Consider the following 25304-nt stretch of genomic DNA (forward strand, 5'->3'; position numbering starts at 1 on the left):
AGAACAAGCTAATTAAATGTGTTAAATTAATGAATTCTATGGTACAAACATTACATTTAAAGTATAATTGTCTTGCATTATCCACGAATTTAATTGATTATTAGTGCATGTTCTTTCCAGTGTAAATAAGCAATAAAATCAAGTCAAATGTATGTTTTTTCCTCGCAATGGCGGCATTAAAAGGTCTTGAATAGAGCCAAGTACAACCAGAACTTACTCATACTCTTCTAAACCTGTAGAGGGCGACATAGTTTCAAATTCACCAATCATCTCAAGCCAGACCAGCCGCATGTCTGTTCATAATCTCGACAGTTGTTTTGGAGAATGATTGAGTGGAATCATATCAGTTATTTAAGTTATCATATCACTTAATTTAGCGGCTGCTTTGACAGAGTCACTGCATGGAAAGGTCTTAGAGTCAATATGTTCACATGAGCAGAGCGTGACTGAAGCAGACCTTTCTAATCATGGATCTATTATATTATCTTATTCAAGTTCTATTTTTCTAATATGCAACTAGAGCCGAGACTCTCAAACGTTAGTTCCAAGTATGTTTGAAAAAGTGTAAACCAAGGGAAAAGAGTGACAATAACATGTTATAGCAATATTGGTTTCATTGTTTCAATCATATGTTCAAAACACGCTGGCGTAAGACAACGACTCACTCCAGACAATATCTGTGCAAAAATATGTGCCCTGTGAGTCAAACAGTGCAACAAATGATGGTTTTGTCACTGTTTCTCTCTCTGCCACAAAAAGTGGGCCAGATAAGAAGCAAAACAACCCTCCAATGAAGAGAGTGCTTGAGGTTGGTTAATACAATGTGCTAAAAATAAATATCAGTCTGTCAAGATAACATTACATTTTCAGCCCACAACAAGGTGAAACTTTTCTCAAACTAGGGCAGCTATTGTGAGGCAGGAATAACTGTAGTGTGACTGTCCTGTACCTGCAATGATCTAGAGCTGCACATGACCGCAAAGCACATGACCTGTGTGACCTGTCGCCACACAGGTCAAAATGGTGATGTTTTCGTCAGGCCTTGAGCCGATGAACTTCAAATTTGTTCAGGTGTCAAATCTGGGAATCTTATCTACTTTGAAATTAGTGCATTTTACACTCTATGTTGTTTAACTTAAAGGTAGTGTTGGGGATAATGATTGTTCCCAAACAATCAGAACTTGTTTTGCTGAAATGCAGTTTTGCACGTTTTCACTGCAGAAAAATACTATACTATTATTGCATTCCAATACTAAGCCAGTGGATTTTTATCCTCCCTTTTTTGCCCCAAACTGAATTCCTTCTTCCTGTTTCTCAGAAGAACTGACTGGAAGTGACTGACCATTTATGGTTATGGAGCAAGAGAAAAGGGTTTTGAGCTTCAGAGCAACAGACAAAAGAAAAAAAAAGTTGAGTAGCTTGTAAATGTTGATTTGCTCACAAATAGAGCTCTTCAGTGCATTGTGTTGATGTGTGTACTGCTTGAAAGAGAGAGTACAGGGTAAGAATGCGTGAGTAAAAAAACAGATAAAGAGGAGGATCCTGGAGGTTGTGGGTGTGGTTAGAGGCGGGACTTGGCATCTGCGATTGACAGATTAAAGTACAGGAGGCGGGGCTTGTGTTTGTCGACAGAAAAGCACGTGGCCTAAGCCGTCTGCACGAGGGAGCACCAACAAAGAGCAGCCAGTCTGAGGAGCAGAGCACACTCAGGACATCTGCTGCTAACACATGTGCGCTCACATGCTGAGCTCCACATTTGCTCTCGCACACATGCCTGAGATCCTGAACATCATTTATCATCTAAAAAGTACAAACTGTCAGAAAGTTTGGGGAACTCCTCCCAGGGCAGAAATAATAAAAACATTCACAAGCTCTGTGGAGGAGTTGTGTAGCAGCCAGCCAAGGCACAAAGCTCAGTGGTCAAAGACTGCTGAATCAGCACATTTGGGATTTGTTTTTTCTTTCTCTCTCTTAATTAGCAACTTTAAAAAAAAATCTTATCAGTGGCAAAACAGTCACAAAGTTAATTTTACTCTCAGCTTTAGGCATGGTTAACAACAAGACAAGATATATTTAGTTAATATTGATTGGCTTTGTTTGGTTTCTAAAGTGTTTATTCTCAACTGTATTCAGGGGCAATGCTGAGGCACACCACCAAACTGCACAGAGCTCCACATACATTTGAGGGGGGCTTAGAGAAGAGCAAGTTTAATTGTTTTTAGCGCTGTTATAAACTTTGCACACAGTTTTTGTAAATGAATAAGCTGCTGTTCCCACCTGCAGCCCACTTTTATCAAGTCGCCCACCACAGCGACACCACTGTGGCAAAGCTTGTGTGTTTGTCAGATGCCTTGTAACCACAGCCTGATTGTTCTAGATTCACACAAGTAATCCGCCACACATACTGTAGACTGGCACACAAACTCAGTGCAATTATGGCACCATTGAGCTGCCCCCGAGAGCAGGACCAGCAGCCCACTCCACCCACACAGCGAGTCCTACACAAATTCGCATGTTTAGAGCAATAACAGAGAGAGAGACAAGGGGGATGGGTAATGATACTCAACACCTCCCACCCTCCCCTCACTGAAACCCATGAACCTTCACATACTAAGGAGACATAGATTTCACACAGACACAGGCCTATTTTTCTCCCAGTGCAGGGCCACCACCATTAACCTAAGTCACACAAAGATCTTGTTGTAAGCATAGGTTTTCTTCAACTCCCTTTCTGGTCTTTTCCTTAAACATGTGCACATTATGCATGCATTTGTATCAGCGTGTCTACACTAGGTCATTTCTATAATTACATCTCATTGTGACAGGGTGACTGGATGTTAAATATTCTGTTTACTTTGTTTCTATCATTTACTTGATACTCTTTACTTTAGCAGTGATTGATGTGAACTGTATGTAAATCAGTTCTGATTAAAGTCAAAGTTTAGTTTGTGAAACTCACTAAGACAACAGAAGATCAGGGTATGAAGGTAGATTCAATTATTTCATTGACAAGCCTTTTGTAGACTAGTGGTTCTCAAACAGTGGTACACATATAACTTGTAGTATGTGGGCTCCTTCAGGTTCAAATACTTGTTGAATTTCCCATTATTGTCCTCCGAGTCCTTGTCCCACTAGTTTACAACTTGTATAGCAATCGAGTCGTTCTATTTCAGAAATAGTTTAGCCCAGGTTTAGATCTGGTGTACTTCGAAACCAAATGTTCTCTTCTGTGGTACTTGAAGGGAAAAGTTTGAGGCAGTAATTCTATCACAATTGCAGTTGTTACACAATCTATTTGTATTTGTCATGAAACTGCTGTACGTTATCAAGCTGACAAGTGCTGTTGTTTTGTGTGTTTTAAAACTCAGCACACCTTATCTCTTCACCTAAACCGTTGTAGATACGGGAAACAAACATAGTGAAAGAGAAATTGTCATGAGCGGGGAATATTCCCTTCAGAAAGATTAGAAATGTGTATCAAACTGTACGTACTGGTTTAGTTTGAGCTAGACAAGACAAGATACTTCCAGGTTGTACCAGGCCTTTGAATTTCCATGAACTTGTTCATTGAGTAATGACGAAATGTTTCTCTCCACTCGTGCTCAGAGTTTGTTTTGAACTATGCACACCCAGTAGTGCCTGGAGATGTGTGACGTTAGGCAGAGGAGGAGGCAAAATGTGCTGCAGCTTGTTTAACCTGCAGGGCAATATTTAAGGTCATAATGTACAAAAGTTAAAAAAAAAACATGTTTTTGTAAATGAGCAGAGTATGACCACTGACTTATCACAACATAGTGTAAGTAGGCTTGTCAAAATGATTGATTTATATTAATTAAAACTAGTATCGAAAGATAATTATAAAAAAATATCGATACAAAAAACCTATCCGATCTAATATAAAACATGGTAACATAAAGGACAGTTTTTTTCTTCAAATCAAGCCTATCGCTTAGTATCTAAATTGAGTTTGAAATCTTTGTATCAAGACAACATTAAGTGTAACAGCCCTAAAAAGACTAACAATTCTGAAGCCATCAGAGGATGTTGTGTTTACTAAGCATTTGTGTGTGAGGTCTGTCTATGTCACAACTCTTTTCCAAATACACTGCGTACTCCTGTCTTAAGCCACAACATGTTTACATGTTCACTTTTGAGAGGTAAATGTGAACACAAAACAAACCACAACTGTATCTTTGCCATGTAGTAAAATTGATATTGTTTTGATCTTGTTGACTATAATATGAGAGTAGCCCACTCTCTCTTTATGATAGGCCTTCAAATTCACACAAAGAGACACAGAGAACAGTTGCCTTGTTCACAGCTGTAGTCATATTGTTACTATGTCAGTGTTGTTTTTCATCGACCCATTCATTTAGGTGGATTACTCAATAAAAAAGATTCGTGTCCTTGTAGGAGGATGACGAATGGATGTGTAATAACGCAATCTTGACCGTGCGCATGCGCAGTGGCCGCACATCCGTCTCGCGGAGCGGCGGATTTCGCCCGGGGCTCCGCGCACAGCCAATAGCGACACGTCGTTTTACCCGTGACATCACCCGCCACTCCTCTTACTAAAGAAGGAAACAAACATCTATCCAGAAGGAACGGGGCACGGAGAGAAAGAAGAGGTAGGACGGCGAGGGGAAGGAGAGCGAGATCCAGCTTCCACCCGGTCTGGCAAGAACAAGGACTACACACCAACGGCGAAACACCCCGGTCCCGCACGCCACCGCCTTTTCGTCTGAGACCCGAACAGAAGAGCACCCGGAGGTTACAACCGACTTCAGAAGGTAATCATTTATGTCATTGTCCTCTTTTTTTATTTTTTTCGGGCTTCGAGAGAAACGGATAGAGCCAGTGGTGTGCGTCACGGCGACCTTTCCCGACGGTCTGAAAGGTCAGGCGGTGCACACACGCTCAGCCCGATGTGATGAACGCGGCCCTGTGTTTTGCCCGCTGAAATCACCCCCGACACACCGTCACCCGCGACCGTTAAAGACCACCGCGAGTGCCCCGGACCCGTCTCCCGTCTCGGCGGAGAGAGAGAAAAACAAGGGAGTGTGCCGAGCCAGTGCCGTGTGTCTGTGCCGTGTTTGGCCAGAGCTTGTGAGGGGGGGGATGGGGAACCAAAGCCTGTTAATTCCTCGTCCAGAAATAGACAATTCACGAGCCGAATTCGCCGACGAGATCGAGGGTTTCAGTTAAATGCACTTTCCACATCTCTACGGTGTTTCTGGCAACGGGGAGAACACGGATCAGGTCGACCCCGGGGGCTCCGTGGCACCACCGATGTGATGAAAAGAGTGATTATATAATAGAGGTTGTTCACGGTGCTTTTTTTTGTCGAAAATGGCTAGTATCACTGACTTGCTAAACGACTGCTCGATCACGGAGAGTTGGTTTAAAACGGAACAGGAAGCGATGAGATGGCAGACAAAGGAGGCTAAGGAGAAACAAAGAGCAGAGACGACCACAGGGGTCTAGAGACTGAAAACCCTACGAGCCATTGCGTTATTGTCGCCCGTGGTTGTGATTCTTAACTTGTACGCGCGTCTAAAGCTGTACATTGTGGCATTGGTGCGCCTGCAGTTGTCATTTAAGGCCAGCCATTGAGTGTGACTCAGTAGTTTTCAGCCAGAGCCAAGGCCTGCTGAAATATGAGCTAAGCTTGTGGTTGATAAAAGGAGCCTGGTCTTCCCCTTTTGTTGGCCATAGATTGTCTGCCACATGGAAGGGTTCAGTTGTTTGCAGTTGCCTTGATGAGGTCTAATTTCGAGCCAAACGAGTCTCGAGATAACGTGGACTAGTGTCTGTGCTTGTGGTTTTGTTGGAGGAAGTTGATAGGGGATATTTGTAGCTTAGGGCTGAGTTGTGTGTTGGAAACCCCCCGACTTGCCTTCTCTTTTGGAGAAGATTAACCACGCCACTTGATGGAAGACTCTGATACCTCGCCATAAAGACAGGCTAGCTTCAGTTGGCAGGATGTGGGTGGTTTTGAGAGTTGTAGACTGGTTGAATTGATCATATGCCTGTAATTGAACTGGTATGCCTTCCGGATTGCTCACCTTTGACAACTTAAAACAAGTCCGACATGCTTGCATTCTTTTCCTAACTTGCAAACCAACCAATAATCCAAATCATAGCCAAGAATTGTCTCCATCACGCTGTTTGTTGAGGAAAGCAGCTCTGTCATGACATGTCAGCTGATTCCCCCCATTGTTTCTGTGTGTCGCACGTAAACATTAATATAGGCTATTGTGTTGTGTTTTTGATTGAGTTCAGGTTTTTGTTTGTCATCGGGTTAAAATTGGAACCAAGTTTCTTGTATATTAAGACGTGTAAAGACTGAATTAGGACCTGCTAAATCCCCAAAATCCGACTCAACAGTCTTAAATAATGTGCCAAATGGCTGCAGTTGGCTTTGAATGCATTTTGAATAGTGAGCATGCATAGAAAAGAGGTAAAATTAGGTTAAAGCTAGCATTGATGATCTATTATTCACTCGTCCCATGTGGCATTTCCAGTAGTCAGCAGCTGAGCATGTGACACAAAGGAGAAGATGGGCTTTGTGGGCTTTTCCAAGGAAACCCTTTGTTGACATAGCGGTGAGAGCATGCATGGGTGAAAAGGGAGATGTGTGGGGTGGGGGAGGCTGGAGGATTTAAAATGCACTTGTTGTCCAACGCTGAGGTCAGAACACCTCGAGTGAACCGGCAGGACATTCTGAAATAGGCAGCAGGGAACATTAGGCTGCCCTGTTTATGTCTGAGAGGAGAATACAAACGAGCGTCACGGCAGTGCGAGGGAGCAGCTGCCGAGTTACAGCACAACAGGACCAAGGATTGTTTACAAGGGAAAGGCGATACTGGACAGACACTGCAGTGAAGCCCTAGATTTGTGATTGTGGAGTCATGAGATTTATTATACGATCCGAGCTTCGCTGTCAGACAGGATGTTTCTTACTCGACTAATCTCCTGGCCTGCTCCTTCATCAAGGTGTCTTTGTGTTAGTGTCCCAAGAGGCAGTGTTTTCTTTAGGGTGGTATCGTGCAAAGTTCCCACATGATGAGACAAAGACACAAATGGTTAATAGTAATAAACGGTGCAGTTCAGTTCATAATTTTGGCCTCACAATACTTTTATTGCTGCATATTTTTGGGGGGAAATACATCTTAAGATGTGTTCCCCACCTGTTTTCTGACTGTGCCAAACACACCTCACAAGATCATTCTTCATGTGTTCTTCAATCTTGTGGTCCCTTTAGATCTCATGAGTCTTCTTCCCTGGCAAAACTTCCTCTTTTATTGCACCAAAGTATCGCTCAACGTCATTTGGTTACACAGGCCATGTCTATGCTTGTCTTTGTCAGCGGATGTGTGGTGAGAAGTGACGTCACAAAATTGAAATTGCCTCATGTGGTTGAATACAAAGCACTTGAAGGGGGTGGTGTGTTTTCTCAAATATATGCCACGCAGAGTAAGTCACACACTTATCAGAATAGTTCATGATAACTGTAGTGCCAGTACGTCCTGGAGTGTTATCTGAGCTGCTTTCAGGGCTCACAAAAGGAGAACAAGGAGACAGAAGAGGATTCTGTGATCAAATGGGACAGGACATGTTCTGCCAAAGGTTCCAAACAGTGGCTTAGTTTGTCTTTGAGGCTTTTTGCTGCAACGTGCTAATATCATAGCTGCACCCAGGCCAAATGCAGACAGGCTTGTTGTTGTCTCTGATTTTCATAACACAGATAGTTCTTACGTTATGTCTAAGTGCGTTTAAGCTTCATCTGAACAGGAATGACAAGTCTATGTTAAATATTGAACAGATTTAAGCCTGTGTATGCTCAAATACAACCTTTATTTTTTTCTTTTTCTCAGAAATGGCCCAAGAGACGAACCAGAGTCAGGTGCCCATGCTCTGTGCCACAGGCTGTGGTTTCTATGGGAACCCCAGAACCAATGGCATGTGCTCGGTTTGTTATAAAGACCACCTGACGCGACAGCAGAGCAGCGATCGCATGGGCAGCGATCGCATGGGCAGCGATCGCATGGGCAGCGACCGCATGGGCAGCGATCGCATGGGCAGCGATCGCATGGGCAGCGATCGCATGGGCCCTCTCAGTCCAATGGGTGAGTTTAAGTCAATAAGCAGCACCTCTAGTACATTATGGGATGAGGTTTTGTGATGGAGGAGGACTCGGTTCTAATTCATTCTTCCCCAGATCTTGCCCATCTCTTTGTTTTTCCTCTGTGTAATTAAAGACAGCTGTTTTTAACTTCGAGGTTGTGGGGGATGTTTGAGAAACCTCTACGGTCGAGCAAGTTTCTCCAAGTTAAAACATGTCCTACCATCACTGAGAAACAGCTAAATAAATACAAATTAATTACTGAATATGGCTTGATTTAAATATTAGTGATGTATGTGAATATGTGTTATGTTTATCCTTTTCAAAAAAGCTGTTGATTTAGTTTTCGCATTATGTTCTTGTTTTGTTCAGGCTCAGCTGGTAGTCCTTCCTCAGAGGCTTCAGCTATCCAGAGACTAGAAGCAAGTTTAGCCAAGGTTGAATCGTCTCCTGCTTCGTTGCCAGGCATGTCTAGGTAAGTATTGTCCTTCGAAGGTTAGAAAGACTCTAAGCTGGACCCTAAGGCGTATACGTCATAAACATGTTCTCCCTTAACGTCTGCATTATTGAAATGTAATCAATTTGTACATTTTCAGAACTGTTCAAGGATCTCTTCCTGTCACCCAACAAATGACAGAGATGAGTATCTCCAGAGAGGACAAAGCAGAACCCTTAGAGCCTGGTAAGACTTCCTCAGCACAAACTTACACACGCCAAGGGTAAACACATGTGCCCAAAACTGTGCTCACATGGTCATTTTTACGCACGCGTTGCCTTCTAGGACCCTCCATGACCACAGATTATTTTAGATTCAGTGTTGCATACCAACTGTGGGTTTTACTTACAGCCTCCAAGAAAGAGAGGCAGCCCAAAATAAACCTGTTTAAAAATACTCCTACACCAGAGGGCATTCTCAGATTTGATTCAGTGTGCCAGGAGCTTCCTGGGGGTAGTGCACTATTTTCAACAAGAACAAGAATTAAAAGATAGTCCTTTTGTGAGTATAATGTTGTTATTACAAATGTACACAATTACAGTTGTTGCTACCTCAAACTCTTAATGGGGCAGATAGGTCTGTTTTAGTAAACCAAATATGTTAAAGAAACAGTTGCTTAGAGGTGAAGTAACACATTTTTGTTTGTTTTTTGCAGTTGTAAACCAGCCTGCCGCTTCTAGTCCTGCCCCTGTAGCATCTTCGAGCAGTGAAGAAAATAAGGGCGACACCCCCAAACCTAAGAAGAACAGATGCTTTATGTGCCGCAAGAGAGTGGGCCTTACAGGTGAGCATTAGGCACGCATTTATCTCACTGTCCATTGTGCATCGTCATACTATTCCAACGCATTGTCTGCCTGTTGTAGGATTCGATTGTCGCTGTGGCAACCTTTTCTGTGGCATCCACCGATATTCCGATAAGCACAATTGCCCCTACGACTATAAGGCCGAAGCTGCTGCCAAGATCCGTAAAGAAAACCCTGTGGTGGTGGCCGACAAGATCCAGAGAATATAAAATGTTGCCGATCTGATCACGATGACGATAACACCCAACAAAGACTGGAGAATGAGTGTGGAACTTTTTGAGTGACAAAGTGAATATTACATGGACTTGATTTACAAAATTGCTCAAGAATTCAAGAAAATAACTGCGGCGAGAAGAAAAAAGCGAAAAGATTCTTTCCGAGATGCATGAATGATCACTTTTCTGAATAATTCATTAGTTTGTTTTATCCTGTTTTCTGTGGTGTGACTTTTCCGCTGTTCTGTTGTTGTTTTTTTTCTAACATGTTTTGTCTTATTAAGACCAGCCCAGGGTAACTGTCAAGATGCGCTGTGCTCCTCTCAGCTTATACTAGGCAACATTTTGTGCCAAACCGTAGACAGCCATTGTAAACCAGAGCTTGTCATGTTTCAGACACTGGCCGGTCCTTCATCCATACTACACCCATTGACCGTTGAAACTGATCACCTTCTACTGTGTCCGTTGGTATTGGAGTCTGTCAATGTTTGGAGAATCGTACAACTGTCCCCTACTGTGCACAAGGGGCTTTGTTACTTTGTCTTTCCTAGCTTTACCTACCTCACAGCTGCTGTGTTTTAGCGTTGTTGTATTCACTTTTTTTTTTCACCATGGTAGAACATTTGGATCGTTTGCAGCCCACACTGGAGCGTCAGCCTCAATGACCCTTTGATTGAAATGTCAACGCGACTTCGATCAGTTTGATTGTGACGAGGCTGTTTTGAAATGGTTTGGGGGTATCTGCTTGCCAAGGACATGGACTCCAGTGTACTAAATATCCACAGTGGGCTTCATCTGTTAGTTACCTTAACCAAGATTGTATTCGAAATGCCTGGTGTTGGGCTGTGTGTACTAATATGAGTGACCCAGGTGAAGGAGTAGCACCTCCGCCTGGAAGGTGAATTTAGTCTACTTTTATAAGGGGCATGAATGATTGGGATAAATGCATGAGTTACTCTTGATCAGCATTAGTGTTTCTGGTAGAATCTAATAAATTTGGCATCACTCAACTAGAGTAACACATTTTATTTGCTGAAAGACAATTTTCTGTTTTATTAGCTTTTTCCTTTTCCATTGATATTGTACTGATGTTAGCGCATGTAATTAAGTGCATTTGTGGAATTAGGGTATGTGAACTATGATTTTTTTTTTAAAAATTGCGCTAACAATGTGAGCAAAGTGTGTGAGTGACTGTGTGTGAGTGGGATTATTCAACCCGTTTTGCCTGTGTAGCTTCCTGGTTTATCAGCACATGTTTACAGAGCTACAAGAGCATGCCAGAGCAAGACTTATGAAAATAGATACAAAGATAAAATGTAATTTCTCATCTAACAGCTAATGGACTGCGTGTCTGCATTGTAAAGAAGTGTGTGAATCTCTGTGTGAAAGTGTGTCCATGGCGTCCTGACACAATGAAAACCCCATGTATGTCTGTGACAGGTGTTGATCCCACTCCTCTTCCTCTTGTACGGATGTTTTTGTTTTTCATTTAAAATGTATGTATCCGTTTGAATTTTTGATTCTTAGTTATATGCAAATTTGTACAAAAAATGAAAAAACAACAAACTGTGTTTATTTATGTATTACATATAATCTTGCTATCCAGCATTATGACAGAATAGTATCATGTAAATAAAACTGTACAGAGAGACATTATCATGGCTCATGTTTTGTCTGCATTCTTAAAGGTGCACTAATGCCATATGCTGGAAAATTGCAGGCATAGTGACATGTGTCTGAACCTCAAGGCAAGCCAAGTTTATTTGTAGGGCACATCATGTACACAAGGCAATTCACACGACAGGAAAAAAATGCATTAAAATCACAAAGACATGACAGAAATCACAAAACCGTCAAAGACACCATCAGAAAATAATATGCACAGCTAAACATAACTGTTTTTAGCTTAGATTTGTCAGAGTAGAGGACTGTCTTACATTTTCAGGAAGACTGTTCCAGGTTTTAGCTGCATAAAACTGAAACACATTCCCCATGTTTAGTCCTGACTCTGGCACCAGCAGGAGGCCGGTCCATGTTTAGTCCTGACTCTGGCACCAGCAGGAGGCCGGTCCATGTTTAGTCCTGACTCTGGCACCAGCAGGAGGCCGGTCCATGTTTAGTCCTGACTGGTACCAGCAGGACCGGGCACCTGCAGGAGGCCGGTCCATGTTTAGTCCTGACTCTGGCACCAGCAGGAGGCCGGTCCATGTTTAGTCCTGACTCTGGCACCAGCAGGAGGCCGGTCCATGTTTAGTCCTGACTCTGGCACCAGCAGGAGGCCGGTCCCTGAGGTCCTCAGAGTCCGAGATGGTTCATATGGCACTAACATGTCCGAGATGTGGTCCTAGGCCATGGAGAGACTTGTATACAAGCCAATCTGTTTTAAAGTCACAGGAGCCAGTGCAGGGACCTGAGCACAGGACTAATGTGATCGTACTTCCTGGTTCTAGTCAGGACCCGAGCAGTAGTCTAATCTACTTGAGACAAACACATGGATAAGTCTCTCCAAATCTGGTTTTGGCAATGTTTTTAGATGGTAAAAAGTTACTGATGTTATTGATTTGACGTGGCTGTTAAAATTCAAGTCTCAGTCTATTATTATCAACAGATTTCTAATTTGATTTGTATGTTTTAGAGCGAGACTCTGGAGGAGACAACACTTTCTCTTTGTTTCTGTGTGTGAAAGACGATGATTTCAGTCTTGTCTGAGTTCAGCTGGAGAAAGTTGTTTTGCATCCACACACTGATCTGTTGGACGCAGTAACAGTGAATCCACTGGTCCATATTCACCTGCCGCCAGCGAAACATAGATCTGAGTGTCGTCTGCATAATAGAGGTGCATGTAGAGGTTGAGCAGAAGGGGTCCCAGGGTTGACCCTTGGGGCACTCCACAGGTCAGATCCATGTGGTCTGTACTTCCTGTCTTTCAGATAGGACTTTAACCAGTTTAGGGCACGCACTGGTTGAGTGATGCCCACCCAGTCCTCTAGTCTCTGCAAGAGGATCCCATGATCAACAGTGTCAAAAGCAGCTCTCAGATCTAACAGAATTAAGACTGAGGCTTTGCCCGTGTCAGTGTTCAGGTGGATGTCATTTGTCACCTTGACAAGAGCAGTCTCAGTGCTGTGATGAGGTCTAAAACCTGACTGAAAAACATCAAATGAGTTGTTTATCAAGAAGAAATCCGTGAGCTATTGGTAAACAACCTTTTCAAGGACTTTGCCCCAAAATGACAGATTGGAGATGGGCTGGTAACTGCGGCATCAAGACTGTTCTTCTTTAGGAGAGGCTTTATGACTGCAGTTTTCAAAGCCATTGGAAATGTTCCAGATTGAAGCGACATTTTAACTTTGTAAGTGCAACACAAACTGTTCAGCACAGACATTATAAATCTGGTAAGTAACACATCAAGGCAGCATGTAGATGAGTTCTACATGCACAATGTAACCACTAGAAAGGTTACATTGTACACCTTTAAAGTATGTGGTAAAGTGTGCTGGGGTAACCCCTGGACAATTTTACTGTCTAAACATATCTGAAGCACCTGCAGCATAAAAAGCAAAATATTCAGCTAGTTGTTAAAGTGAGAGTGGACATAAACAACTTTTAAATCATGCCTGGTGCAGCATTACTGGATGTAATACCTCACCTTGCGTAACCTGGCCTCGCTCACATTCCTTGCTAATACAGTTACAGTCTGTGGGCCAGGTTCCCTTCTGTCTCTAAATCTTGTCTGGGTCACACAAGAAGCTTAAGCCTGACCCCAGAAAAGGGGTAACGTGGATTCCCATTATACCATAGTGTAGTGTAAACCTTTGAGACATGCAGTTGTTGAAATTGAAGGGAAAGTGTTCTGCAGATGGTGTCGCAGTCACAACTGGCATATAAGTATGTGTTCATCCATAAATATTACAGACCGGACAATGGTAAACAAATTCTGAAGTAGTTTTACCTGTAAATTGCATTCCTACCGTAATAAGTAACTCCACGCCTTTGGGTTACACTACCTTTTATTTTGTTGGACTAAAAGAATAATTGTAGCTGAAATAAACATGTAATAATAGGGTGAATTAGGATAGTTTTTATCTATTTCCAACACTGTTTAAGTTTTAGTATTAGGACATTACAAAGCATACATACATAACATGAAGCATTTGTGTTTTACTACATTAAAAGAATACACAAGAGACAATATTACACAATATTAAGCACCGATGAGAGCGAGGATCAAACCACTGACTTTTGTGTTTGTGGGCGAGCACTAAAAAAAACCTCAAAATTAATAGTATTGTACAAAAAAAATCCATATCAATTTTATGCAGCATCAATTTTTATACAGTATTGGTAAATTTGGGACTTTCCTGGCGTGGAGCATAAATGTAATGTTGAGCCAAACCAGTAGGGGGCAATACAGTTTCTGCTAAATCGCACCTTTGAACCCGGAACAGAACAAATCCGGCAGTGGCGCTTGTTGTGAGCTCGTGTTATCGGTGCCATTGTAACGTAAAGAAAACGCACTTCCAGAAACACAACATCAACCAACGTCGAGATAAACGTCTACAATTCAGTTCAATGCTTATTTATAGTTGAATCCAGCCATACAGGGTTTGTACCACGGAGAAGTGTGTTTTAGAGTTAGAGCTGTCGGAATAAAGTCACCGCCATGGCGGATGTTACTGCTCGTAGCCTGCAGTACGAGTACAAAGCGGTAAGTACACTTTTGGAGATTAAAGCACAACATAAACATTAGAACGCATTATTGTATAATGTAATAAACCTGAACTATATATTGTAAGTTCACTTGGAAAATTTGGCTCGCTAATTGTCAGGGTTAGCATTTAGCTTACGTTCTGTGTCCTGATTGTGCTTTTGTTTCGAATGAAAGAACTCAAACTTGGTGTTGCAAGCGGATCGGTCCCTGATCGACCGAACACGAAGAGATGAGCCCACGGGAGAAGTGCTTTCCCTTGTGGGGAAACTGGAGGGGACCAAAATGGGCGATAAATCGCAGAGGACCAAGCCTCAAAAGTTGGAGGAGCGACGAGACAAGTCAGTTATTTCAAATGCTTTTTTTTTTTTAAAACGACTCGCGTTAAATCTTGTGGATGATACAGATGTTTACATTGTTTACTAGAGGTGTGGGACAATAATGCTGTGGTCGTGGTAGAAATGTGCAAAATTTGAACTATTAAAACTTGCCTCTCAAAGAACAAAACTAGTGTAAGCTAAGATTATGAAGGGGAATTTATTTCTTCCCTTTTCTGGTAAATTTTCTGGTCTGCTCATGTTTTGTGTCTCTCGATCTGATAATCTCAACAAAGACATTTACAGGCACATTTGAGCACATTCCTGACGCATTACATTGTTAAAATATTATATTTATCATTTTGAGACAGTGCAAAAACATATCAAGGTCATCATGTTTTTCATTATCAACAACACTTATTGTTTACATGGTGTATTTTTTGTTTGTTCTACATAGGCGACGAAAGAGGGATGAAGACCGGCATGACATCAATAAAATGAAAGGCTTTACCTTGCTTTCTGAAGGTATCGATGATATGGTGGGCATCGTGTACAAGCCTAAAACCAAAGAAACACGAGAGACGTATGAAGTGTTGCTCAGCTTCATACATGCTGCACTTGGAGATCAGGTCAGACTTCTGCCTCGAGTTTCTTTGATTTCTCCCCCTTGCCAGTATTTAGCGATAACGCTTGATTTTATACTGTTGTAAATTACACAGCCACGAGACATTCTGTGTGGAGCTGCAGATGAAGTCCTGGCGGTGCTGAAGAATGATAAAATGAGGGATAAGGAAAGGCGTCGTGAGGTCGAGCAGCTTCTCGGTCCTGCTGACGACACGCGTTATCATGTGCTGGTCAATCTGGGAAAAAAGATCTCAGACTATGGAGGTGATAAGGACTTGCAAAATATGGGTAAGTTCTTGTCTCTTTGGACAGTTTAAGAGGAGTTCTTCAGATTATTGAACTAAACTTTATTCTACAGATGACAACATTGACGAAACATATGGGGTGAATGTCCAGTTTGAATCCGATGAAGAGGTAAGACTTGTTGCTTTTCATCTCTTGCTATTCTCCCGTAAACATGATGACTTCTCTTATTTATTTATTTATTTATTTATTTTCAGGAGGGAGATGAAGACCAGTTTGGGGAGGTACGAGATGAGCATTCAGATGAAGACAGCGAAGGAGAAGAAGCGGATGTTACTTCCACTCTTACAGCCAATGTAAGAGTTTTTACTGAAATAAGAAACTGTATGCAATGGTTTACTTTACAACAGCCTGTAATAATTCAATTTCTTGTTCAGCTTGGTGTCACAGGAGATGTGATGACCGTGAAGAAAAAAGATCTACACCCAAGAGACATTGATGCTTTCTGGCTACAACGTCAGCTCAGTCGTTTTTACGATGATGCTATTGTTTCACAAAAGAAAGCTGATGAAGTTTTGGACATTCTCAAGGTATTTTTTCTTTTAATTTTTACACTGTTATGTTTATGTGTGAGCATTGGGATGAATTGTAGTCACTGTTTGCTTCAGAATGCCAGTGATGATAGAGAATGTGAGAACCAGCTGGTGCTGCTGCTCGGCTTCAACACTTTTGACTTCATTAAAGTTCTCCGCCAACATCGTCGCATGAGTAAGTTATCGCTGAAAGCCGCAAGCATGTTTTTTTTATTGTACTGTCTCATTTAAACATTTCTGGGACTCTTAGTTCAATACTGTACAATGCTGGCAAGTGCACAGAGTGAGTCGGAAAAAGAACGCATCATTGGAAAGATGGAGTCAGATCAGGAATTGTCAAAAATCCTTTATCAGCTGCAGGAAACTGAGAAGGAGGATATTATTCGGGTAAAGTCTTGTTCAAATATGTTTATGGCTTTCTGATTATGTTTACAACAATAATAATGTTTTTCTTGTAGGAGGAACGATCTCGCAGAGAAAGGGTCAGAAAATCTCGCGTTGATGATTTGGAGGCAATGGATGTCGAACATGGAGAGGTGAATATATTCATTTGTAGCACTTTGTTCTAGTATTACTTTATGGGTTTTGTGGAACATACTTTTACTTACATCACCCTTGTTTTGCAGTCAATTGCCCCTCGACAGTTGCTAGACTTGGATGACCTGTCGTTCACACAAGGAAGCCACTTTATGGCAAACAAGCGCTGTCAGCTTCCAGATGGTTCATTTCGCAAACAGCGTAAAGGCTATGAGGAGGTCCACGTGCCGGCCCTCAAACCTAAAGCTTTTTCTGATGATGAGGTTTGTCTTGAAACTAAAATGTTATCCATTTATCTTCTCGTTGCTCTTGGTGTTTTATATTTAAGTCTAAGTACAGCCTCCTGATTTGCCTTTAGGTTCTGGTTTCAATTGATAAATTGCCCAAGTACGCTCAGGCTGGGTTTGAGGGATTCAAAAACCTCAACCGCATCCAGAGCAAGCTGTTCAAGACCTCCATGGAAAGTGATGTGAACCTTTTAGTGTGTGCTCCTACAGTAAGTCAAGTCTATTTTCTGATAATTGTTTTCTTATAAACAATATTTAAAACATATTTTGCTTGTTTACAGGGAGCTGGTAAGACTAATGTTGCTCTCATGGCCATGTTGAGAGAAATTGGAAAACACATTAACGTTGACGGGACCATCAATGTGGATGATTTCAAAATAATATACATTGCTCCTATGCGCTCTTTGGTACAAGAAATGGTGGGAAGTTTTGGCAAGGTGAGCTCTAAACTTGGTATTATTCACATTTTGAAAAAGTGTATTATTAAATTATTAAATTATATCTTCCAGCGCTTGGCAAGTTATGGCATCACAGTGTCTGAGCTGACTGGAGACCACCAGTTGTGTAAAGAGGAGATCAATGCCACTCAAATTATTGTGTGCACCCCTGAGAAATGGGACATTATAACAAGAAAAGGTGGAGAGCGCACCTACACTCAGCTAGTGCGCCTTATCATCATTGTGAGTAACGACAGTTGGATGAAAATATTACTTCATACTTATCACTATGTCAGTCTGATAATCTTGGAATATGCGCACACAGGATGAAATCCACCTGCTGCATGATGACAGAGGACCTGTGTTGGAGTCTCTTATTGCGAGAACCATTCGTAATGTCGAGCTGACCCAAGAGGATGTGCGTCTGATTGGACTTAGTGCCACCTTGCCTAACTATGAGGACGTGGCTGCATGTCTGCGGGTGGATTCTGCCAAAGGCCTCTTCTATTTTGACAACAGGTATAAACTTAACCTGGGTTCAACCGTCTAAACGATTATAAGAGCGTTTTAAAACAAAAAAAGATCTGATATAACCGATGCCTGATGCACTGTTCTTCTTAGTTTCCGCCCTGTGCCCCTGGAGCAGACCTACGTTGGAATCACAGAGAAAAAGGCTATTAAGCGTTTTCAGATCATGAATGAGATTGTGTATGAAAAAATTATGGAGCATGCTGGAAAGAACCAGGTGTGCTTTTATGTTTCATTTGCAAAGAATTTTCAAATTTAATCTATATCTTGTGCTTAACTTATGTTCCACTCTATTCTTGAACAGGTGTTGGTATTTGTACACTCAAGGAAGGAGACGGGAAAAACTGCCAGAGCAATAAGAGACATGTGTTTAGAGAAAGATGCTCTTGGCCTGTTCCTTAGAGAGGGCTCGGCATCGACAGAAGTGTTGAGAACTGAGGCCGAACAGTGCAAAGTAAGTAAATCACATTTGTTATGACGTACATATCTTTGTCCTAACTTTGATCTTGTAAATCTTATACTTTTTGTTTTGTTTATCCAGAACCTTGAGCTGAAGGATTTACTTCCTTACGGTTTTGCCATCCACCATGCCGGTATGACAAGAGTGGACCGTACTTTGGTGGAGGATCTATTTGCGGATCGTCACATCCAGGTGCTGGTGTCCACAGCGACTCTGGCTTGGGGTGTCAACCTTCCCGCTCATACTGTCATCATCAAAGGCACACAGGTGTACAGCCCCGAGAAAGGCAGGTGGACTGAGCTTGGTGCGCTCGACATTTTACAGGTAGGTTGGAGCTCACATCTTGTACCAAGTCCTCCTGTGGGCTCCTGTTAACAGAGCCATCGATTATGCTTTTGCAGATGCTTGGTCGAGCTGGTCGTCCGCAGTATGACACTAAGGGAGAGGGAATTTTGATCACATCCCACGGAGAACTGCAGTACTATCTCTCTCTCCTGAACCAGCAGCTGCCCATAGAGAGTCAGATGGTGGCCAAGCTGCCTGATATGCTGAATGCAGAAATAGTCTTGGGCAATGTACAAAATGTCAAGGTATGAGGCTAAAATGTCCAGTCAAAAGGATGTTAAGGAAACCATTCATTAAACGTTGAATTTGTTTTCAGGATGCTGTGAACTGGCTTGGCTACACATATTTATATGTGCGAATGCTTCGCAACCCTACCCTGTACGGAGTTTCCCATGACGACAAGAGCGCAGATCCACTCCTGGAGCGGCGCAGAACAGACCTTATACACACTGCTGCCAATGTCCTGGACAAAAACAATCTTGTTAAATATGATAAGAGAACAGGCGCTTTTCAGGTTTGTGGTTAATTTAAACTAGACATTTTTGCATTTCCTTATAATCCTTAATGGTGGTCTTTTGATTTAGGTTACAGATCTCGGGCGCATTGCTAGTCACTTCTACATCACGCATGACTCTATTCAGACGTACAACCAGCTGCTCAAGCCCACTTTGAGTGAGATTGAACTCTTCCGTGTTTTTTCACTTTCATCAGAGTTCAGAAACATCACAGTCAGAGAGGTAAATTGAGCTGAATTAATTCAACATAATAGAACATATGTTATGTAAAAATATCACTGTTTTAGGAAGAGAAATTGGAGCTGCAAAAGTTACTGGAACGTGTCCCAATCCCAGTGAAGGAAAGCATTGAAGAGCCAAGCGCGAAGGTGAATAACATGTCTGCAGTGTTGGAGTTGCTTTTAAAACTTTTTCCCAAATTGACAAAGGATAATTATATTTTTGCACACAGATTAATGTGCTACTCCAAGCTTACATCTCTCAACTCAAACTGGAAGGCTTTGCGCTCATGGCAGATATGGTCTATGTTACACAGGTGAACATTTTTTTAAATATATGAATTATGAAGCTTTTCATCACTGGCAGGAACATTTCATCTGACTTTATTTTTCTTTCAGAGCGCTGGCAGACTTATGCGTGCTATATTTGAGGTTGTACTCAACAGAGGCTGGGCCCAACTCAGTGACAAGACAATGAACCTGTGCAAGATGATTGACAAAAGAATGTACGTTTTACTAATCACTGGTTTTACAATTTTGCCATATACTTAATTTGAATTATATTTGAATCTGAAGGTGGCAGTCAATGTCTCCTTTGAGACAGTTCAAAAAACTTCCAGAGGAAGTGATCAAAAAGATTGAGAAGAAAAACTTCCCTTTTGAGCGTTTGTATGACCTGAATCACAATGAAATCGGTAAGTGTCTTTAAAGCAAAGAATGTATTCATGTTTTGCTGTAGACTTCTTTTGATGAGAATTATATTGCAGGTGAGCTCATTCGAATGCCAAAAATGGGAAAGACTATACACAAGTTTGTGCACCAGTTTCCTAAACTGGACTTGGCTGTTCATCTGCAGCCCATCACTCGCTCCACACTGAAGGTGGAGCTCACAGTTACTCCTGACTTTCAGTGGGATGAAAAGGTCTGTAATTCAGCAAAGCCAACAACAGTGCACTGTCCATAAATTACTTTAGCCATGATGTTTCATCTTGAACTCTTCCTACTTAGATTCATGGATCATCTGAGGCTTTCTGGATCCTGGTGGAGGATGTGGACAGTGAAGTCATCCTGCATCATGAATACTTCCTTCTCAAATACAAATATGCCCAGGATGAACACCTGGTGACATTTTTTGTTCCTGTGTTTGAGCCTCTACCTCCACAGTACTTCATCAGAGTGCTATCAGATCGCTGGCTCTGTAAGTGTAGCGTGGGAAGTATTTGACGTACCCTTTGTGTTTTATTTTAATGTTTTGTATTTGTCCTTGTTAAGCTTGTGAGACTCAGCTCCCGGTCTCGTTCCGTCACCTGATCCTCCCGGAGAAGTACCCTCCGCCCACAGAGCTGCTGGACCTGCAGCCTCTGCCCGTCACTGCTCTCAGGAACTCTGCCTTTGAGGTTCTCTACCAGAACAAGTTCCCCTTCTTCAACCCCATTCAAACACAAGGTACAACTTTAAATACTTATCTGTAATAAAAGTCTTTCGATTTTCAACATAAACATTTCCCATAGTTTTCAACGCCATCTACAACAGTGATGATAATGTGTTTGTGGGAGCTCCAACTGGCAGTGGAAAGACCATATGTGCTGAATTTGCCATCTTGAGAATGCTCTTGCACAACGCAGAGGGCCGCTGTGTCTACATCACACCCATGGAGGCGCTTGCTGAACAAGTAAATGTTTTTGTTAAATCTCCTTTTAACTATTTTAAAAAAACATACCTTACCTACCATATTATATATACATACCTTAATTTTCTTAGGTATTTATGGACTGGCATCAAAAGTTTCAAGATGTCCTAAATAAGAAAGTTGTGCTCCTTACTGGGGAAACGAGCACAGATCTGAAACTTCTGGGGAAAGGAGACATTATAGTGAGTACTCCCGACAAGTGGGATATCCTGTCCCGACGCTGGAAACAGAGGAAGAATGTTCAAAATGTCAGCCTTTTCATTGTGGACGAAACACACCTGATTGGAGGAGAAAATGGGGTACGTTTAGCTCGACAACGACAATGTATTTCTTGAAATAAACTTCAAATAATGAACTGTCTTCCCCAGCCTGTCCTGGAGGTCATCTGTTCAAGAATGAGGTACATCTCCTCTCAAATTGAGCGCCCCATCCGCATTGTGGCTCTGAGTTCATCGTTGTCCAATGCCAAAGATGTGGCTCACTGGTTGGGCTGCAGCACCACAGCAACGTTCAACTTTCACCCCAACGTCAGACCTGTACCACTCGAGCTGCACATTCAGGTTTGTGATGACATTAACGATACCTACACATTTACATTTGTGTACTATGCAAACTAAAATCTGATGTGGAAAGCTCAGACGGTTGGGTTCACGGGACATGACAACCTCTAGAATCCATAGTTTAAAATTAAGGTGGAGGACAGTATTATATGGTTGAATTGCATCACTCCAACTGCTTCTCTGTCAGCATAAATTAACGAAAGTCATATTTTTTGCCTTCTGATGTGGTGACTTTTGTTTTGGTCAGGGCTTTAATGTGAGCCACACGCAGACCCGGCTCTTGTCTATGGCTAAGCCCGTGTACCACGCCATCATGAAGCACTCGCCCTCCAAACCTGCCGTAGTTTTTGTCCCGTCCCGCAGACAGACTCGCCTCACAGCCATCGACATCCTCACATTCTGTGCAGCTGACGTGGTTCCCCAGAGGTTACTATGCCTTTATCATCCATGTTATATTCATCTACTTAAGATTATTGAGCACAGAGAGCTAACATTTGTGTTTCTGAAGGTTCCTGCATTGCAATGAGAAAGACTTGGCACCGTTCCTGGAGAAAATCAATGATGCTACGCTGAAAGAGACTCTGGCTAATGGTGTGGGTTACCTGCACGAAGGCCTGTCTGCCACTGAGCGCAAAATTGTTGAACAACTTTTCAACTCCGGTATGACTCACCACTCCTGCACCTGCTTTTTTTGAAAAGTGGATACTCCAGAGCATTTACGCTTATTGTTTGTACTTAAAGGCGCTGTTCAGGTTGTGGTGTCCTCTCGTTCGCTCTGCTGGGGCATCAACATTGCTGCACATCTCGTCATTGTCATGGACACTCAGTACTACAACGGCAAAATTAACTCGTATGTTTTCTGAACTTTGGTTTACCTTTTATTTTTTTGCAGGAATACAGAAAAAAACTGTTTTAACTGATGTTTTTATTAAATTTTTTCAGCTATGTGGACTATCCAATTTACGACATCCTCCAAATGGTGGGCAAAGCTAACAGACCAATGCTAGATGACGAGGGCCGCTGTGTCATCATGTGTCAAGGCTCCAAAAAGGTAAAGCCTAACTTTGTTTTGTTGGGTTTCAGTTATGTGACAAACAGGGTTTTAGGGGATGTTAATGTCATCAAAGAATACTTTCTTTTGAGACTTGTTGGTACAGCCCACAGTGCAGCTTTTGTCCTCAAGATGGCAGTAGCAACGAGTGCTTCGTACCCATGAATAATCTGACATGAACACAAACAAATGTATTTATTCTCTTGCACTTAGGATTTCTTCAAGAAGTTCCTATATGAGCCTCTGCCAGTCGAGTCCCACTTGGACCATTGCCTCCATGACCACTTTAATGCAGAAATTGTGACAAAGACGGTGGAGAACAAACAGGACGCTGTGGACTATCTCACTTGGACATTCCTCTATCGCCGTATGACCCAAAATCCCAACTACTACAACCTGCAAGGTTAGGAACCAAAGCATATTATGGATAATGTACAATACAGAAGACAAGGTTTCATGAGAATAGCTACAAATGCCATGATAATAGCTACAAATATAATAAAACATTTAAATACATTTTCTTCATAGGCATGTCCCATCGTCACCTGTCGGACCACCTTTCTGAGCTGGTGGAGAACACACTTCATGATCTGGAGCAGTCGAAATGCATCAGCATCGAGGACGAGATGGACGTGGCGCCCCTCAATCTGGGCATGATCGCTGCATATTACTACATCAACTACACCACAATTGGTTTGTTTCATCATATTCACTGTCATTGTTATATTCTGTTATAAAGGGTTTTAAATGTAACTTTTGTTTTGTATAACAGAGCTGTTCAGCATGTCTCTCAATGCTAAAACAAAGATTCGTGGATTGATTGAGATCATCTCGAATGCTGCTGAATACAAGCACATTCCGATAAGGCACCATGAAGACACACTTCTCAGACAGGTATTCAACATCTCCAAATAAAAAGCTGTTTATCATTACTTTTCATTTTAATATCATACGAATGTGGTTCTGTGTTCCAGCTGGTTCAGAAAGTACCTCACAAGCTGAATAACCCCAAGTTCAACGACCCCCATGTGAAGACCAACCTGCTGCTTCAGGCGCATCTGTCGAGGATGCAGCTGAGTGCAGAGCTGCAGTCGGACACTGAGGATATCCTGAGCAAGGTTTTTTTTCCAATTACATGAATTTATGTTGTTGAACTCAAAGGCAGAATGCAACACCCGTCTGTTGTTTCGTAGGCTGTTCGTCTCATCCAGGCGTGTGTGGATGTCCTGTCCAGTAACGGGTGGCTGAGTCCTGCTCTGGCTGCGATGGAGCTGGCTCAAATGGTCACCCAGGCCATGTGGTCCAAGGACTCGTACCTCAAACAGCTTCCCTTCTTCACATCGGAACATATCAAACGATGCACTGACAAGGTATGTTTTGTGTATATCTTACCGATCATAACATAAAAGTGTTTCCGTTGCTCAGGTGTAGATATATAATGTTGTCGTATTCTTTGGTGGCTCTTGTCTTTTTCAGGGAGTGGAGAGTATCTTTGACATTATGGAGATGGAGGATGACGAACGCACAGCTCTTCTACAACTGTCAGACGGCCAGATGGCAGATGTGGCACGCTTTTGTAACCGTTATCCAAACATTGAGCTTTCCTATGAAGTCGCAGAAAAGGACAATGTCAAGAGGTACTGTATCCACAAAACTTTTAAGAGTATGGTCAGTTTAATGTGGAAACTTAATATGGTTGTTGTACTTGTAGTGGCAGTCCTGTTTTGGTTCAAGTTCAGCTCGAGAGAGAAGAGGAGGTGACGGGACCTGTTATTGCACCCCTCTTCCCTCAGGTCAGTGCACAGCAAATGTGTTTACAGAATATTTTTTGTAGCTTTAGTGTCTGACTGTTGGCCTTGTTTTTACAGAAACGTGAGGAAGGATGGTGGGTTGTTATCGGCGATCCCAAGTCTAACAGTCTCATTTCCATTAAGAGGTTGACTCTTCAGCAGAAAGCAAAGGTCAGTTTCCATCTGTTATTGCTTGTAAAGTACCTTTTGAATCAAAAACTCATATTTTGTTTTCTGTTTTCATCCTTAGGTGAAGTTGGACTTTGTAGCACCAGCCATGGGTGTTCATAACTACACGCTGTATTTTATGAGCGACGCTTACATGGGCTGTGACCAGGAGTACAAGTTCAGTGTGGATGTGAAAGAAGCGGACAGCGAAGGAGAAAGTGACTCAGACTAATTGGAAAAACTGTTCATATGCATTTGGTTTTATGAGCAACAATGTGGAGATTCTGCTAGGGTATTTCCTTACTCTTTTGCAGTAATTGTGTTGGATTAGCACATTACTACTAAAGCTGGGTTTGTGACCTTTTAGTGCAAGAGTCAAACTTTTATAAATACATCGTCAAAGCTTTTGTCTGGAATATGTAATAAACCATGTCCTACCCCCAATTTATTTCTAAAGATAAATCCTGAGTTACATTTTAATTGTCATTTTAATTGTATTGTCAATATTTGTAATAAAAAGCAACATGATTGCAAAGACTAGAAGTTGCTGCAAATACTTTTATTAAAAGGGATTTTATTGCAACACATAAAATA

The 25304-nt window shown here is 42.0% G+C and overlaps 2 protein-coding genes across 4 annotated transcripts; both read left to right on the top strand.

Moving 5' to 3' along the window:
- Nucleotides 1–4527: 4527 nt before the first annotated feature.
- On the top strand, nt 4528–11295 carry zfand5a (zinc finger, AN1-type domain 5a). Of its 3 annotated transcripts, XM_072433966.1 has the most exons (7): nt 4529–4790; nt 7878–8006; nt 8052–8129; nt 8498–8600; nt 8722–8807; nt 9277–9405; nt 9485–11295. In XM_072433966.1, the coding sequence occupies exons 2-7, from the start codon at nt 7880–7882 to the stop codon at nt 9631–9633; spliced, it is 672 nt and encodes a 223-aa protein (XP_072290067.1). In that variant the 5' UTR covers nt 4529–4790; nt 7878–7879; the 3' UTR covers nt 9634–11295. The 3 variants fall into 3 exon arrangements, with proteins under 3 accessions (XP_072290066.1, XP_072290067.1, XP_072290068.1); XM_072433965.1 differs by having other exon boundaries at nt 4528–4790; nt 7878–8129; XM_072433967.1 differs by lacking the exons at nt 4529–4790; nt 9485–11295 and adding an exon at nt 8973–9122 and having other exon boundaries at nt 7878–8129; nt 9277–9406.
- Nucleotides 11296–14083: 2788 nt separating this feature from the next.
- snrnp200 (small nuclear ribonucleoprotein 200 (U5)) lies at nt 14084–25245 on the top strand. The gene is made up of 44 exons (XM_072433649.1): nt 14084–14347; nt 14525–14688; nt 15122–15293; nt 15384–15576; nt 15647–15702; nt 15789–15887; nt 15969–16121; nt 16200–16299; nt 16375–16511; nt 16583–16660; nt 16751–16924; nt 17020–17157; nt 17230–17385; nt 17458–17628; nt 17711–17904; nt 18007–18130; nt 18218–18367; nt 18455–18697; nt 18775–18963; nt 19035–19232; nt 19303–19455; nt 19521–19601; nt 19685–19768; nt 19851–19957; nt 20028–20146; nt 20219–20373; nt 20460–20649; nt 20724–20897; nt 20963–21123; nt 21213–21440; nt 21510–21701; nt 21949–22127; nt 22210–22361; nt 22443–22551; nt 22644–22752; nt 22966–23155; nt 23281–23445; nt 23525–23646; nt 23727–23870; nt 23946–24122; nt 24229–24389; nt 24464–24545; nt 24621–24713; nt 24793–25245. The coding sequence occupies exons 1-44, from the start codon at nt 14303–14305 to the stop codon at nt 24940–24942; spliced, it is 6411 nt and encodes a 2136-aa protein (XP_072289750.1). The 5' UTR covers nt 14084–14302; the 3' UTR covers nt 24943–25245.
- The last annotated feature ends 59 nt before the right edge of the window (nt 25246–25304 follow it).

Source organism: Eucyclogobius newberryi, unplaced genomic scaffold (assembly GCF_026437365.1).
Source record: "Eucyclogobius newberryi isolate DKJ021-1_F unplaced genomic scaffold, fEucNew1.0.hap1 SCAF_6, whole genome shotgun sequence".
Lineage (NCBI taxonomy): Eukaryota > Metazoa > Chordata > Actinopteri > Gobiiformes > Gobiidae > Eucyclogobius > Eucyclogobius newberryi.